This window comes from Scleropages formosus, chromosome 4, assembly GCF_900964775.1.
Source record: "Scleropages formosus chromosome 4, fSclFor1.1, whole genome shotgun sequence".
Lineage (NCBI taxonomy): Eukaryota > Metazoa > Chordata > Actinopteri > Osteoglossiformes > Osteoglossidae > Scleropages > Scleropages formosus.
Window position 1 is genome coordinate 5,394,650 of NC_041809.1, and position 18,057 is coordinate 5,412,706.

General features: G+C 43.7%; 1 protein-coding gene across 7 annotated transcripts in view; it reads right to left on the reverse strand.

Moving 5' to 3' along the window:
• The window catches only part of cep170aa (centrosomal protein 170Aa), a 53,236-nt gene that overhangs the window by 22,888 nt on the left and 12,291 nt on the right, over nt 1–18,057 (reverse strand). For all 7 annotated transcript variants that reach the window (XM_029250947.1, XM_029250946.1, XM_029250944.1 and 4 more), the window contains exons 2-8: nt 17,585–17,735; nt 12,927–13,016; nt 11,329–11,407; nt 10,577–10,635; nt 10,056–10,227; nt 6,567–6,704; nt 1,990–2,436 (exon numbers count right to left, since the gene is read on the reverse strand). In XM_029250947.1, coding sequence (XP_029106780.1) covers nt 1,990–2,436; nt 6,567–6,704; nt 10,056–10,227; nt 10,577–10,635; nt 11,329–11,407; nt 12,927–13,016; nt 17,585–17,689 — 1,090 coding nt within the window. In that variant the 5' untranslated portion in view covers nt 17,690–17,735. The remainder of the gene's footprint in view (nt 1–1,989; nt 2,437–6,566; nt 6,705–10,055; nt 10,228–10,576; nt 10,636–11,328; nt 11,408–12,926; nt 13,017–17,584; nt 17,736–18,057) is intronic.

Below are 18,057 nucleotides of genomic sequence, written 5' to 3' on the forward strand. Positions count from 1 at the left end.
TACATACACACATACACAGCCAGAGAAAATCTCCAACACAGCAAAAGTGCTCCTTCCCTTTTTTTCCAGCACTCCAAGAAAATAAACTCCTCCTTCGTCTACCTCTAGGGATTTTCCTCAGTGAATGAAGTTAAATTAACTGGGGTTTCGGAAGATTTCTACAGATCACTTCAATTCAGTGCCCTCCCACTGGACTGCTCACAGTTCCCACCTCTTCACCCCTGCTCCTTGTCTTGACAAAGTCACCCTGCATACTTCTGGTTTCTGCCAATCAGATGAACCATCGATGCAGCACAGCCATGACTGGGGACAGACTGATAAAGCCATCATCCTCAACACGTTGTTCATTAAAACACAAGACCAGGAGCAATGGCACAGAGGGTGGTTAGAAAACACACCCCTGTGTTCGCCCCACCGAAGTCTTAGAATTGAACACCAAACAATCCACAGGGTGACCTGTCCTGGTGCTGCGCAGTCTTACACCTGTAAGCACAGGCACATTTGAGAACATGTACCTGTGGTACCCTGGTCAGCACACTTGGATCAATCCTTCACACGTTATGCTGTTCCACCCATTTCAATACTCAGCCTCACCTGGTAATTCCCTACTGGATCAGAAACAAACCTATTCAATCATGTGTTCCCACGAGACGAGATCTCATTCACAAAAGCAAAGAAAACGTCAAAGACGAGAAACACGGCATATCGCTGGCATTCCTACCCAGGCTTTGCATTATAAGAGAGTCAGCGATGGCCAGGCAGGCAAATTTCAGGAAACATGGCAATGGTTGACACAAAGGAGAAAGAAGTGCTCCACACTGCTTGTACGAAAAAAAAAATTGCAGCAAGACAAAAAGGGAAAGTCACGCATTGCACAAATCAATCGCGGCAGCAAGAATCGATGTAAAAGCAGCTCTTGGCTTGGAGGTGTACAAAGAAAGCTCAGGCAGCAGGACCGGTGAGGGGGTGGGGATAGAACCTGTCGTGCTCTAATGCACCGTCACGGGTGTCAGAGTTGAGATGGAGGGACTGGAAAGTGTTGGGTAATAGTAATCCTTAGAAATGAAGTGGAACACTTAAAACTTAATGCTCTGAAAGGAGGTGTACGGTGAGGAAAGAGAAGCTTTGGTGGGTATTGCTACCAACAGAAACCCATTAGCATTTTTATGTTAAAAAAAAAAGCCATACATGCAGCAAAAATGATAATTTATTCTGCACTCTTGTGATTACGGGCGTTTCCTATTTTACCGCTAATGGCATTTCAGCGGACTTGCTTTCAAGATAAATTTAAAAAGCACATACAGCTGACCTTCAGAATAAAAGCCAGGACATGATATGAATGCAAAGTTGTTTCTCCTTTAAAAAAATTGGTTTCCTATGTGAAATGACAGCAAATAGTTGAGAAGAAACAAAGAAAAGAAAACGGGTAAAGCCCAATAAACGAATGACAACGACAGAGATGGACACAGCTGGAACATCAGGAGCGTGTCTCAGTGCCAACACGCAGGAAATGCAGATCTGGTTCCTTTACCGACCCCCAATGTGGGTCATTGCCCAGTGGCTTTATTGTGAGTCCAGCAAGCTAGGTCAGTAACCATTCACACCACAACCAGGCGAAAAAAGCAGTAAGAGCCTCACTCGAAGACTTAGACCTCTAAGCCGAACGCCAACGGTTAGCTCAGCAGTGTTGCTGTACGTCAGAGTGATACTGTGTTTGGTATTGCCCTTGACTTAGGATATTTTCCTTTACACTGATAATCATTCTAGAGTATAATAGTAAAGCTATAAAGAACTATGAAGAACTGTAAGATTTGTTAATTAAATCTTAATGAATAGAAATTTCACATCAAGATGTGGACTTCTGCTGGTCATCCACATTGTAATAGACACCTGAATGCACCATACACTGTTACTGCATTAAGGTTATAATAAGCACAGCACGGCTCACACAACTGGAGCATGAATTATAGGAATCTATATCCCTCTTACCTTTCAGTCGTTTGAGGTGGACAGGTACATCACTCTTGATACTCTTGCTGTCCTCCTCAGTGGACTCTCTGCGCACTCGTGGAGGGTCGTTCTGGGCCAACCAGTCGGCCACCTTGGTCTCTGAAGCCATAATGGCCGCCTGCAGACTGGTGAGTTCCCGTCCTGCCTGCTGGGGAGACCGCCTAGGCCGAGGCCGGTGGTCGGGCGTAAACTTTGAGACGTGGTCTCGGATTGTGACCTTGCCGGGGGAGGTGTCGTCAAACTCAATGGTAAAAGAGGCGTGGCCCTGGGCAGAGGCAAGGGTGTCAGCTACACCTGCCGTGTCCTTGGTGGGGACCTCCTGAACGGTGCTTTCTGCCACCGGGGTCTCTTTGGTGGGGATCTCAAAGTAACTGGGTTCCAAGCCCTCCTCCTTCACTTTGTCACTCTTCTTGGGCTCTTTGCTGTCTGTAGATGTGCAGAAAGGCAAACAGGAAAGGATATGAGGATCAAGAGCCCAGAAGGTTCGGAAAGGTGTTAAAATCCCTTTTCTCATCTTGTTTACTATTTTTCAGACAACTGGGAGGCTGTGGGTGGACACACCAAAAAGGCCAAATACACACTGGACAAAGATCAATGGCAATGGCTAGCTTGTTATAAGCTGCTGTTACCATTTTATCCATGTTGGTATAGAAAATGCCTGGATCTTGTAAGAAATGTAACTGTTATATCATGCAGCAATCATTGGTTTCTCCCTCACTGTCATATGAAAAAAAGAAAAAAAGAAAAAAAATTCAAACCCTCTACGTTTATAGAGAGAAACTCAAGTTTGGAATTATAAATCATTTGCGTTATCGTCACTTCCAACGTACACGTATAAATTCCCGAATGTTGAATGGATATCGGAACACTTGTTTTTAAGATAATTTTTGGCGACTCAGAGCGGTGAATGACTACATTAGGAACTTGCTTGGTTTGCCAGTCCAAACGCTTCACGGTGGACCTACAGTGATTCACAACTTCCCACTCTTCAGGAAACAATGAGTTACTCAAACTGCTGCAACTCTTGGGACTGAGAACAAAAACAGAAAGTCAATCTGCTTATATACTAAAATTATATCGAATTCTGTGATATGTATAACGTACAATGGATGTTGTGAATACAAAGTGTGTTAGAGATACAATTACAATATAATACTAATTATTGTGTTGTGTTGGTATAACAGGAGTCACGTAGTTCATCCTTGAATCAAAAGAATTGAATTACATCTGTTCATACTAATTTCCACAACAGAGAAAGTTTTCAGCATGTAGTACAAAGCAATGTTGACTCTGAACTGTCTCCTTTCTCCAAAATCTAATAAAAGCATAATAATGTTGTAACCATTTCCAAGTAAAGCAAAATAAAAATCACAAATCCAAGATGACCTACGCTGCATATCCATCTTGTGTGTTGTCCAAATTTGGAGATAAATACTCCTGTGAAACGATCTTCCCTACGATAGTTAGATCTAGAATAAGCAGAACCAGGCTGATGGAGCCTTCCTGTTTTTATAAATGTACTTCCTGTATTAAAAAAAAAAAGATTACTGACACTTCACCAGAATTACTGTAGTTGGGAAAAGGTCACTACATCCTCTGTTCCAGGTGTCACTGGAAAAAATGTTCAGTATTCAGTCAAAAGGAAACAAAAAAAAAAAAATTCCAAAAAGCACAAACCCATATAAACAATAAAATCTAAATTTGTTACTGTTAGCTCTAAAAGTTCACCCACCTGGACCACGTGACCATTTCTGGACAAAAACACAACGCTGACAACATGACACAGGGCACCCAAAAACTGCCTGCTGCCTCTTAAAAAAAAAAAAAAAAAACAAAAAAACTCCAAAATCAAACCAAGCCATGAAAAGTACCGCGACAATTCTAGGTGGCCTTTAATCCTGTGTACATTTAAAACATACCTTCAACTGAGCTTCAGTCCTATTTAAATTGTTTAGCCCTTTCTTTCTGTGAGGCATAAAAATCAACCAAGATCATAAACAAAATTTGTTTTTAAAAAATAAAATAAATAAATAAAAACTAGACTCTAAGGCAGTACTAAATCAAAGCTACCTCTAGCAAGAGCACGATCTAGAGCTGCAAATCAACACCATGGTTCACTACTTACAGTGGAGAGGAAGTCCCATGAGACATTTGGTGAGGGAAGGAAGTGCGTCCCAGAGCTCAGGGAGGCCTGGCGGAGGCCAAACCACCTTCCGTAGCAGGGGAACGAGTCCTGCTGCTGCAGCAGAGCCTACGCGACAGTGCACAGAGGCAGTCCCTTCACAACTGAACCCCCCCCCCCCCCTTCCTACTGGAGCCCCACCCCCTTCATAATGCTCCACCCAACAAACTGGGGGGGGGGGGCCTTCCTTCAGGCCAATACATTGAGTGGGGAGGGATTAAGAACTTGGAGCTTTGATGTGAAGAACCCCTGTGTGTACAGCTCACCTTTTACCCTCCTGGTACCACATTTGGGGCACACTAGTCCTCTGCTTGGGAATACAGTGAATGTGGATTTGCAGGCTCCGGGGGCCTCCGCTCCCCAGCACTCTGGCCTCTTTGAACCTCACACTAGTACTCAAAGTGAGCACCTCTAGACAGTCCTTCCCTGTGGTTCCCAACCAGATCATCTGCTGCATTTGCCTTGCCAAACCCAAAAAAAAAAGAGCCTGTTTCAGACATCGAGAGCTCTGTCTGAAGACCCAAGAGTATGCAAACATTCTGTTTTAAAATCCTTTGGAGGACTAAGAGTAGTCTTCACATAAACATTTGAAGGATACAATATTCTGCAAGATTCACTGTGTTAAAAATACCACACTGATTGAATTCTGACTCCATGCCAGCCTTACTTCCAGCACTCGGACTCCGTATGTTGGAACGAAGCTCATTAGGTTAGCGCTTTGCGGCCGCGACGTCAGGGGGACAGAGATGCAATCGGCTTGTAAGAAGTCGGTTCAATTACACTGGCCCATCCAACGGAGGCACCGCCGCTCAGGGACAGACAGCGCACTGTCCCTGAGCTGTCTTCCAAACAACCCAAAACTGTGGTCCGGCACCCTAGTTTTTACCAGTTTTACCAAGCGAGTCTGCGGGTTGAGGACATCTCACAAATTACATGGCAATGCGTGTCAAGTCCGGGAAATGTGCCACCACCTGATTGGACGTATCGGAGCTGACACATCCTCGGATGAACTGCCCATGTTAGTGACACATCACAAATTCCTCAGAAAGCAGGTACGACTGCATTCCTAAGTAGGGGTGGTTTTTTTTTTTCTCTTCTTCATTCCACTGGTCTATAAAATCCAGAAGCAATCTTTCTAAGTGCTCCAGCGTAAAGCTTAAATGCATTATACTTTGAGGACATCACATATTACTTTTCATTAAGTACCTCTCAAAGAACAGTTGTTCTCTTGTACGCCTAACTAGAGAGGTTATAACAAGGCAGGCCCAACTGTATCCCTCAAACTATCAAGCATCTACTCTTCTGTCACTCAGCTTTTTAACAATTTTAATCTTTACCTTAGTTTATCATTGCAGTAGATTTATGTAGTTGTCTCAGTTTTTAATAGCTTGATTTTTTTAATCCTGTCACATTACACTGTACCTAACCGTTGGCTGACTAAGCTGTATTTCATCACACAACACCACTATTCTTATTATCTCTTATTTAGCCAATGCCTTTCTCTAATATCAAATACAATTTTAGATAAGCAACTTTTCCATCATTTACAGACTGCATATTCTTACCAGAGTAATTCAGGGCAAATACCTTGACCAAAGGTTCTACAGCAGAAGTGGGATGCTTCAAATAGCAAAGCTACAACCAAACACTACGCTATCCTGTTGCCCCATCGTGAACATGATCCTGTCACCACGCGAGTCCTAATGTATTGTATTATTTGAATAAAGTAAATTATACTGACCAAATGCGTCATCTAAATAAATAAATGCTTATAGATGAACCTCGGGAGCTCTGAATGAACTGAACCCTGGGAACTCTTCCCCTATCATAACATAGCTCAACTTGAGGCCATGACCCAGTGTCTGGTGGTGCCCAGCCAGACAAGCATTGGATCATTCACTGGGTCTCCCACTGTGGTCCTGTTCAATGACCAGAGTTCCAGCAGACCCTTAATCCCATTACCCTTGCAGAACTCAGGTTAAGGAAATCCTTGGCTGCCCGCCACCAGAGAGCAAACAATGGCTGCAGTCCTCAAGGATAAGCTGCAGATATCTGAACGGCCACAGCCACATTACCCAGATTCATTTGAATGCCTTTGTCTGCTTAGATTAACATCCATGCTGAAGGCTTTGGTGCAACAATTGAGTGACCACAGTGCATTTTAACGGAGCTCTAAGAAATAATACTGAGAGGACTTGCATTTTTACTTCCGATTTACATATTTCTAAGCAGAAAATAAAATCAAATCTTGATTTTCAAATTATGTACACAAAACGGTAGATTATGGAGTGACAATCTGCACTTCTGGTGTAATAACCATGCTTGGGGCTCATGAAATAGCCTGGAAGTAAAACTGATGCATAATTGATCCCACCTGCTGCACAGCTCTCCTGCTTCTTTCCGCTTGTCTTGGACTCCTGCTTGAAAGAGTTCTCGTCGTCCGCGTCCCCATCGCCCCACCAAGACGGCTGCCCATACAGGGGGGTGCCTCGGTGCACTGCTGCCATGTCTCCTGCAAAACGACAATGGTACAATTTACCTATTGTAACTTATTAAAAGAGCAATTACCATTGAGGTACCTTTATGCTTCCCCGAACAGACAACTGAACCAAGTTCTGACCCCACTACCAGAGTACATTCACCACTTCTGCCTCTCTCAAGGAGTTCTCTCCTACAACCTGCTCCAGGACACAGATAAAGTACCATCTTCCCCACTCCAAGGGAGCTGTCCTGCACTCACAACAGTTCATTCAGGTCTCCTGTAATGTGCGTTTTCAGTACGCGATTTAGATATTAATACATATAGAAATGCAATTTACATGCGACAAACTATTTGGAGTGCAATTTCAGAGTAAAGCAAAATTATTCCAAAAAGTGGTTCTGCACAAATTTCACAGGTAAGTGAATTTCAACTTTAACCTTGTTTTTCATAGGTTTAGGAATTAAATTCCAATTTAATTTTTCATAAGCCACAAGTGTTTTGTAAGTGAAAATTTCTGCATTTTAAGTGCCCTGCTCCAACACCATTTTCCCCACTGAACCGGCATAGCGCAATGCCTTATGGGAATCCAAATATCGTGTAAGAGCAGAACTGACTCATTCAGCACACAAAACATTCTCACCAGAGTAAAATGAATATGGTCACATTCTCACTGAATATGGTATCAGAGAAGGTGATGATTCTGCAGGGGAATGAAGGCTTAATTTCAGTGAATTCTTTCTAAGGCATGCGCAGCTCAACCACAGTCTTTTCAGCAACACATATGGCACCAAAAAAGAACCTAACTATGGAATATAGATGTGAGCAAAACTATCAGTGGTTATTTGAGGCTTTCCAAGCATTTAGAGGAATTTCTCAATGAAATCAGGGCCTGGGTTTCACCACATAAAAGCATTACAATGTTCTGGCAAGAACAACAAATGCCGAGTGCCTGTTTCAGACAGTGTCGGTTTTGGAGGGGGGGGGGGGGGGGGGGGGGGTTGGTACGGAACGATTTAATACAAAACATGTCAGGTTGACTTTTGCAAGGGAGAAAAAAATACCAAACTACTACGATTTTCTGCTAGATGAATCACAACCTGCGGAAGCTACGTTGGGTTAAACATTGTGTGCCAAATTTCAGAACTGTGCCTGTTTGCAATATATTGAAAGACTCTTAAAACACCCAATAGGAGAATGTGAAATGGCCTTCAGAACCTGTACATAAAATTGCCACAACCAGCTTCTCCAACTGGAATTATTTGATTTTTATGACCCTCACACCTGGACTGAGGCATCATACTTTGGTGCTGACACAGGAGCCCATATCTTGACCCCAGAGCCCAATACATCTGTCATGTAGAATCCCACTGTGGTCACAATGGGAATTCCTCTGACTCAAAGTAAGTGCTTGTGCTGCGGTTCTTACTTCTTTCAGAGCAGTTTTTACAACCCTTCCATCTCATTAGTTTGCCCGCAAGTGTAGAAGTAAAAAAGAAAACTCCAACATCTGCTGTCCTTCAGAAGAGATGCATACCGCTGTCCTCTGACCAGACAAAATATGCTTCGCGTTGCAAACATCACCTCGTCCCCTTGAACATGAGGGAATACTGCCTCCCTTCCTGTCTCGCATGTCAATCTCAGATAAAAAATGAATCCACTCTAAGAGCAGCAGAGAGCGACGTTCCCTTCACCAGGCCGAGAGAAAAGGAGGACAAGGCCACAGCTATGGCTGCTACTTCATGCAAAGGCCTGTAACTGATGAAAAATCTGCCCGTGTTCTACAGATGATGTCATTGTTTTTGTGATGGGAGAGTAGTCAATCAGATGGCACAACAAGTGTCTGTTTTTGAAGATGCGGGAGGGAGGGGGATTAGGGGTGGATTTACAATGTGTTACTCAAACAAACAGCTTCCTTGTAATGTGATCTGCTAACTGCAGCGGGACAGAGCAGGGATACGCTCCAAGACAAAGGCTTTACATCCAGTCATTACATCTGGCTTTTACTCACAATGGCCAAGTGATCAAGGAAGCGAAGATTTACATCAGGAATGGCAAACTCAGCCATCCGCCTGCTGCGCATCTGCTGCTCATAATTTCAATCCATTCATCACAAAATTTGTTTTAGAAAACACTCACAGAAATTTGTTGATTCTCCCATAATTGTATACACCGGCTCCTCACATTGTGCGCATCTGAGTTACAAGTTTCGGAACATTTTCCTGTTTATATGTTTGTTTATTTGTTTATTTACTGACAGTTCCTGAATGGAACTGAACAAGGTGACAACAGCATACACACACAACTGAGCACTGAAAGAAGACACAGGAATACATAACCATCACAGAGATAGATACTGAACAGTGTAAAAACATTGTGTAAATAAAAAGTAGCACAGAGCTCAATATCAATCAGACAATAAGACATTGGTGCCACCCTGACAGCAAGAGGACTCATTACAGAACCTAATGGCTGGCAATACAAATGACCTCAGGCAGGACTCCTTGGGACAGAAGAACTGGTCCAATCTATTGCTTAATTATTTTTAATCCCATGTTCCTTCCTCACTTGTTTCACAAAATATGCATTGCACAAAAAGAGACATGTATATATGGGAAAGTAAAATGCACCCATACAGTGACCTCCCTAATTCAACTCACTGCCATGTTGTTTACAGCTTATGTTTAGTGTTAGACAACAACATGAGCAACGCGGCACATTTATGAAGTGAAACAGTCTACGGCAGCACTGAACTGTGGAGTTTGCAGAGACATGATATTTTATTTTCAGTCATTTTAAAGTACTTTTAATGTAGGGGTAGGATATATGCTGTTGAGTCGAATTTGACTCATTGCAACCACTCCTATGGTTTACATCTGGTAAGGGAGGTACTGAAGTGGTTTACCATATCCATGCTCCATGCCTGCGATCGTAGGGAGAACATGCGAACTCTGCACATCCTGAACCAGGTTCAAACCTACACCCAACTGAACAGGAGCTGTGAAGCAACGGTGTTACCTGTGGCACCACCATGCTGCTAGTTTTAAATGCAGTTCAAAGTAAAGAAAAATGATAAAATAAAAATTCTTGGCATGTAATTTTTATTCAATTTTATTATTTATAAGAAAATTATAGACTATTGTTTGATGGTGGTGGTATTCATAAATAAGATACCAGCATTAATCAAGCCTATTATTTACTAGAAATTAGTGGTAAAAGTGACTTTGGATTCATTAGAATTTACATTTTAAAAAAGACACAGACAGACATCAAGTCTTGCGCTCATAAAGTGAGGAGTCAGTGCATAGAATACCCTCAGCATGTGTCATTGTTTCGTACAGTGCACTCCACACTTGTATGCTCAAAACACATCATAAGCCTCACCGGCGATCTTGTCGTCCACCTTGTGCGGATCAGCAGATTTTGTCACGCTCTCACAGGCTGCCTCGGCAGGCTTGCTCCCAGAGGGCTTGGCCCCAGGTGACTTGATGGACTTGGAAGATTCACCACTGGACGGCTGTTTGCTCAGCTGGAGCTGGCTGGTGAACTTCTCATGCTGCATGGGAGACAACATGGACATTTAAAAAAAAAAAAAGATACCTTCTCACAGCACCTACAGAACACACACCTCGGCACTACCCAGAACAATAAACCGTCCCTGCAAATGACATTTCCAAATACATACTGGACACTACTAGCCAAGCTTCTGTGAACATGAGCTGTGGCTGGGACAACGCATCAGCTCTGCTAAAAATAGCTGCCTGTAACACTCTAAAATTATGGTTACTCACAAGAGATATATTGACCCAGCTTATCTGTGAAATAACCATCTGCTTGTGAACAACTGCTTATAGTGAACTTCAGCTAAACATGAGAGTCTATGAGCGCCAGAAGAAGTGTCCTACCTTCAGAGCCTCCTCTGGAACATGCAGTTCTCCTCTGACCACGGTGAACAGGTTGGTATGTGAGACGGGTTAAGGGAAGCAGAAATCACACCTGGAAGAGTCTGATTAACCACATCTGCACTGACTGCGACAAGCAGCGCTCACCTTATATTCCTGAACTCTTCTCTACTTGGTACCAATTAGACAAAAACATCGAGCAGTGAGAAGCAGTCATGATATCAAACAAGGCAAGTTGCTCTCACCTATCTCACTAATAGTCCATGACTCATACATTTGACCAATGTTAACATTGTTGGGACTGCCAACTTCCACTGGATGACATGATCTCCACAGAAAATCTGGTCACCACTGGTATGAGCAAATGTTAAGAGGTCCTCCTGCAGCACTGTTAAGAGGGTGGGCTGAGCAGACAACCAGACCCAGTTTGTGTGTGGATCATGCCCAGCTCAAAAATCTCGACAGCCTTTAGCAGACTTAACTGTGAGTGGTAAAATAAGTGGTTCCTATGGTGCAAAAACGAGGTAACAAAGGAATATTGCAAACAGTGTGCGTGAGTGTGCCCTTACAAAATGTCTTAAAAACCGTATTTTGTGTATAATTAAAAACAGACTCTCTTTGCAAAGAACAGGACATTATTTTCCCCACAACAGCAGCAGCACCTAAAAGAACAAGTGACATATCGGGGTACAAAGGGTACAAACCACAGAACGAAACAAGCCCTTGATTTAAGGGCTGCGTCTCTGAAAGGATATCATATCCAAACCTTAATTTGTCATCAATCTTCAGAGTAATATACATCTGCTCCTGAATCCTGACATCATTCACAAATGTCTGGAACAACACAGAGAGCAAAAACCTTCACATTAATGCTTTCAAAACTGGTGTTTTTATGGCTGGTGGCAATTCATATGAAGGACAATTTAGTTAACAACGGTGGTTCTTTAATGGACACTGTCTTCTGAAGTGTGACATCTGTTCTAGTACTCTTCAAGTACTGTCAACAAAGTTCTTGGTAGAACTGTGTTGCTCCTCAGGCAGCAGCAGGATTACTGTGAGGTTGAACCAGGGACCAGATCAACCCCGTCCTCAAAAACAAATCACTGCTGTAAGGAGATCAAACACCGGATTCTAATCATTAACACCCCGCTTATGTCAGCACTCCACTTTGTACATCTAGTCTTGCTTCCTTCAGCTTTTTTTCTCCTTCACCTTCAACCTCCAAATGCTCTCTTCTTGGGACCAACAGGCATTTCTTACACAGTGCAATGAGGACTGCAGCCTCAAATACAGAACATCCAATTTCCAGACCTGCCACATACTTTACTGTGCTCTGCAGTGTAACCAGGCACCATCATTAGTGTACCCAGAGCAAGGAGTCATGTTAAATATCATATGGTCCTTACACTGCCTGGCTTGGAACATTAGCTAACGTGGCTGTTGCTAGCAGCTGGTCTTTGTTAACCTTGGAGCCGAGCCGTTTCTTGCAAAGCACTTCTTCACAATTGCTCCATCTCTTGCCGAGAACATAAACTGGGTTTAATATCTCGGGACAGAGAAAGAAAGAGGATTCTGGTTTCACTATAAGAAGTGAGTGCATAGAAACAGAATTACTCTAAGGTATTAAACATATATAGACTGTTTGAATCTTGGTGTTTTCAAACAGTCCAAGCTGCAGTGCTTCTGAATTATATGAACTTTCCATCTGTTGACCCAAAATGCTGCATCTGTAAGACCGGGAGTATGTTCTGCTCACTAAATTATTAGGCCAATCAAACTGTTTGATATCTATTGCAGAGCCCACTTCCTGTTAGTTCGACAGCTATAAAGCTGGCCAGGAAATACATCCGGATGCAGCAGCAAAGGAGTAACAAGTGGAAGCGTGAGTCAATGGGAAGGGGCTATGAGTTGGATATCCTGCGCAAGGGTGTAGGATTCATTATATGCTTTGTGGTTTCCCTGCTTCCAGAGAATGAGGCAGCATTAAGAGCTCCTATAAACACATGAGTCAGACTTAGTTGCTCCACATAGGAGCAGGAAAGGCATTTAGTCAGTGTCATCTCATCCTTATTTATGATACACACAGAACAGACGAAAATGACTTTCATCAAAGCAGTCCAACAGAATACCAGCTATGGGTATAAATATTTGTAAGGTGGCGTTGGCGTCTGCAGGGATCACCCTTCCATCAACTGTATTCATCAAAAATGAGGCCCCATCAGTTTTGCTCACCTGACTCTGGAGAGTGCTATTTGAATTTGGGGGAAAGATGGTATATCGTGGTAAAGTGACTGTCACAGTACTACAGGTCCAAACTCTTTGTCTTTCCTCGCACTCTTCTTCTTACACTCACCCCATTCAGACTTCCCAGGTCCTTGACCTTGTGTTCATCACTGCTTGCTTCGTAGTTGATGACGGCGTGCTGCTTGTCGACACTCCGTGACTGAAAACACAAAAGTCAGAGTGGGCCTGTGGTGAGGATGCCACTATTCCACTCCCAGTACCACAATTTTACTTTACTGATGTTCACTAGACACCAGGGTGCAGTGATCTTTCTTGCGATCTCTAACGCAGTTTTAACGGCAGGTATACAATTAAATAGTTACAGTACCTGCAGGTTTCTGATGTGTCTAAGAATAAAAAGAAACCATCTAGCAATTAATTGTTAAAACAAAGCATAAGATAATGTTTTTTTTTTTTTAAGGTTAAAACTGTTCTGTTTGTTAGAACAGTTCTTAACCTGTAAACTCTTCGCCCCTGAAAGAAGCAGGTCATGTTACACCTATTCATTCATCTACCAATTCACCAATGGGTTGCTGACACTGAAAACTTTATAGGGAATGACTGGATCTAGCCAGATCAGAAAGGGTGTAAATTTAGATCCGTTACAATAATGACAAGAAACTTGCTAAAGAATGACATGCTAAGACTTTTGTAACACAGCCTATCAAAGGGTGATCTTTATGAATTAATTTCTCATATCACTCCTATAAAACTTTATACACAGGGTCACATCTAGTTAGTAAATTGTCCTCATCGCACAGCTCCTGAACGCTTCTGCAGAGCTTTATCATTTATCAAGGAACATCAGGAATGCAAAAAAGGTTTTTTGGAAAAATCTGTGGTGCACTGCAATTCATTACTGTACCAGCAAGCAATGGCCACCCCTGGAAACCTGAGACATGAGTCAAGGTCCTGATCAGGGAACTTCAATATACGTGTAACGGTTTGTGAAAGAAAACAGTAGCTGCACCACCCCTTCTGTACACATCTCCTAGGTCTGCAACACAGCTGGGACAAACCACTTCCAAACCCCAGGGTGTTCTCTGAGATGTACCACCTGTGCGAGGCACACGGCTACAAAGGCACAGCTTCCGTTACACGTGATCGGGACAAAGCGAAGCCCCAGTGGTGAAATCCACCAGTAACGCTCCACCCTGATATCCCAGTGTCAAAGAAACACTGACATCACATCTGTCTGGCACTTTCACTTTTCAACACTCTGCTCACCACTCCGACATTCAAAACACTACCACTCCCTATCATTACAACATGATGGCGTATTTGAATGTGTGTATATCACTACGTAAACAAAAAAGACAGTTTTACACTGTACAGAGGGAGAAAAAAGGTTGGTCTCTTTGCATTATTTAGCATGGCACTTTCAATGTAATTCAACCGTTGGGCAGCTAGCAATAAATTATTTCCTACATCAATCGTCCATCACTGTTCTCGGAGATGTACGTCGCTAAATGAATATACATACCACTGAGATGGTTTAGATGCAGAAAAAAGGCCATTGGTAACCTGGCAGTGTACTGAAGATGCCCGTCTCCCCGGAATCAAGTCCCAAACTGGATGCTCTTTCTAAATCCTTGAGTGGGTTGTTTACTTTGCATCGTTCACTTTACCAGTGATAGCAATGCCAGGGATATAAATAGCACCACAAGACTAATAAACCTGTGGGCAATGTGAGGCAACTCAAAATTCCCTGGGCAGCAATATATGCTGAAAAATGTATTCAAACCTGTTCCCATGAACGAGACACTTCAGACATGCTCAGGGCTCACATGGCCCCATTCCACCATAGTTCCAGAAAGGGAATAGTGTACGGCTGTTAGAAATCGAGAGCGAAGTTAACAGTTGGGTAACATTTCAAAGCTATGAAAACCAAACAATTTCATATATAAATAAGCTGGTTGTCTTAGATGCTCGAACCCAAGCCCACAGTTATATCCTAGTGGTGTGCGATCGAGGCGACAGAGAAAAGAAAAACTGCTGACAAAGTGAAAAACTGGATTCTTTTTCACCCTCAGATCATACTATAAACCTGCAATGGGAAGTTACTGACACACCACTAGAAATATGGTATGTTACTGAAGCGTTATAACATGGGCTCACTGACGTCCGCTGCCCAAGTACTAACCTATATAAGAGCCACTGTTACGGCAACCACGTGAGCATTGCGTGGCCGCTCTGCTTGGCAACTCCTGCTGAGTAACGACTGTTGGCTTGGCTGTTCGCCCCTAGGTCATAGCGGAGACCGCAGGAGGGACAGAACAGGAGAATGACTCAAACTCTTGCTTACACATCTCAGGTTTGATTTCCTTCTGCTCTGCTTCACTTTTGGCCTTAAGAGACCTCCATTTTTTTGTCATGTCTGTTGAATGGAAGCAGTTTGGCCGGCAGATGTATTACTCATAGAGGCCATCGGAGGGAGTCTATGGTTCGGCACCAGGGAAGTCATTCCTACCAGTTTGGGCTGGAAATGGTGTGTGTGTGGGGGGGGGGGAATGCAGTGATCCAGGCAGCTCAATGGGTGTTGCAGTAATGCAGAGGGAGGAACAGAAGATGTGTGCATCACAGGAATTAAATTACATTAAAAATTGATTTACTCTGTAGCTGCAGTGCACGAACTGAACAGGAGAGCTCTGAGGAAGCCTGGGGTCTAATTACTGCTTGTCCCAGGGTAATCTCCATCAAAGAAAACCATTTTATCATGGAAAAATGAGGAAAGAGCTTGAGTTCAGGGCCCAGTAACAAGCCGACTTTGCTGATCACTTTAAATAAATTGCAAACGACAGGTAGACCGTCAGCGCCATCAGAGGATGAGATTCACCACAATACATTACATTTATTACAGCATGGGTGGCACAGTGAGTAGCACTGCTGTCTCACAGTGCCTGGGTGGTTTGAGGGGACATGGGTTTGATCCCCGCTCAGTCTGCGTGGAGTTTGCATGTTCTCCCCGTGTCTGCGTGGGTTTCCTCCCACAGCACAAAGACAGGGTGTTCAGGTTCGCCCATAGTGTGTGGGTGACAGAGAGAGTGTGTACCACAGATGTATGGATGAGTGACCAAATTTTTATTTTTTTTTTTTTTTTTTTTTGCTGGAGATATTCAGGGGAAGCAACTTGCTCAAGGGTACTATAGCAGGAGGTAGGATGTGAACCTGTGAGCTTTGGAGCCAAAAGGAGCATTTCTTACCACTACACTACCAGTTGTCCCTGTGCCTATAATAGACAAAGCAAAGGCAGTAGAGTGTAGCGTGTACACTGAGTTACTACGGTGTTGATGTGAGGGAGTTTGACGCTTGTTTTGTACACACTGCCTTGACATGCCTACAGCGGGCCCCTCCCACCACTCCCAGCAGCCTCTGCGCTGGACCACGTCAACCAGGCTAAATTTAACTGCTGAGCAATGTGCCACACTTCATATTAATACCACCCCATTCAGGGAAGTAAGAGTTTTAGTATTGGTGGTGATGGGGAAGAGGCATCTTGCTCAAGGGTACTATAGCAGGAGGTAGGATGTGAACCTGTGATCTTTGGATCCAAAAGAAGCATTTCTTACCACTGCACTACCAGCTGTCCCTGTGCCTGTAATAGACAAAGCAGAGGCAGTAGAGTGTAGAGCGTACACTGAGTTACTGTGGTGTTGATGTGAGGGAATTTGACGCTTGTCAAATGTAATTTTCACAAAATATGTAGGATGTCTATTTCCACGATCATCGGCATGACACACAAAGGCCCCTCCCCATTTCTCCCGTCTCATGTCATGCCGATGATCGTGGATCTGCATGCATACAAATGTTTTAAAAATCCAAGATTTTCCAAGATTTAATGTTAAGCACTCCTGATATCATGGAGCTGAAAAGACAAGGATTACACCTTTTATACATACACATGGTAATGAGAGAGCAGTGGTTTTCAAAGAGGAAATTCCTTCTGAATTCTGCCCTGACCACATCACACGGGCAGTTCGGCGTGCCACCCCTGGCGAAACTTTCAGCTAGGAAACTTCGGGAATGCTGAATACAGCTCAAAGACTTTTAACTCCAAGAAAGGGGGGAGGAGGAAATAGACATCCTACATATTTTGAGAAAATTACAGCTTATTTAAACACATGTTTATTGGGAGCAAAGATGCTGCAGGGATCTTGTAATTTAAACAAACTGCAAACAAAGTCCTTTTTTCAGATACTTAACTAAATAAGCAATTCAAAGAGCTTCAGGTGAGGTAAGGTTAGGGTTCTCCAGTGAGTCCTACAGTAGACAGGCAGAGAAATCCAGACTTGATGAATGCAGGAATTTTAAACAGCCTGCTCTACCAGAGGAGAGGCTTCGAAGTTCACCGAAACCTCTGCAGAGTCACCGGTCTTGTCTTACCATAACAGATGGGGGGGAGGAAAAAAAAAAAAAAAAAAAAAACTCTGCACGAGCCTATTTCAATATGAGACCATCTACATGCCTGACTGCCTGGAGGTTCAAGAGGTCATCCTTAGGCTCTCTCCGTCACCCGAGATGTTTCACAATGACGACACACAGTCCGACGACAGCAGTACAGATGCGGCACCAAATCCTTCAGGTTAGCTCACTCACAAATCCTGCTGGCATGAAAGTGCCATCACTGGGTGGCTAAATATTGAGCTGGACAACATTTTAAATGGTCAAAATGAAAATTACTGACAGCAAAACTAGCAGTGTTTCAACACTCACACATAAAGCACTCACCTGCAGCATGAGCTCGCAGTCATCTCGGCCCACGAAAATCATCTCGCGGGGTAAGCGGTGCCGTGTGCCTCCGCTGCTCACCAGGAACCAGGACGTCAGGCTCATTGTGTCTACTGCTGGGCCGGGTCCCGCCTAGGGCCCCTACGTCATCCTGCAGAGGAAGAAGAGATCGGTGTGAAAGGACAGCCCACGACGGGCACGTGGAGCCCAACTGAGCTTCGGCAGCTGGCCACCACCCCACCCCTTCTCCTCCTGGGCTGATCAATCCCAGATGCTGCAGGAAGTGACACCGAGGAGCCAGCAGTGTTTTCCCTCCTATTTGTTTGAAAACGAGGTCAGATTCAGCTGTTTGCCGTTTTCAGCTGAAGCAGAACAATTTAGGCCTGACCCAGAAACTGATGGCTCCTTCTCGGTGACCTGAAGACCCTCCTCCAACTGCCACTCAGAGCTGTTGCCACCATTGGCTTGCTTTG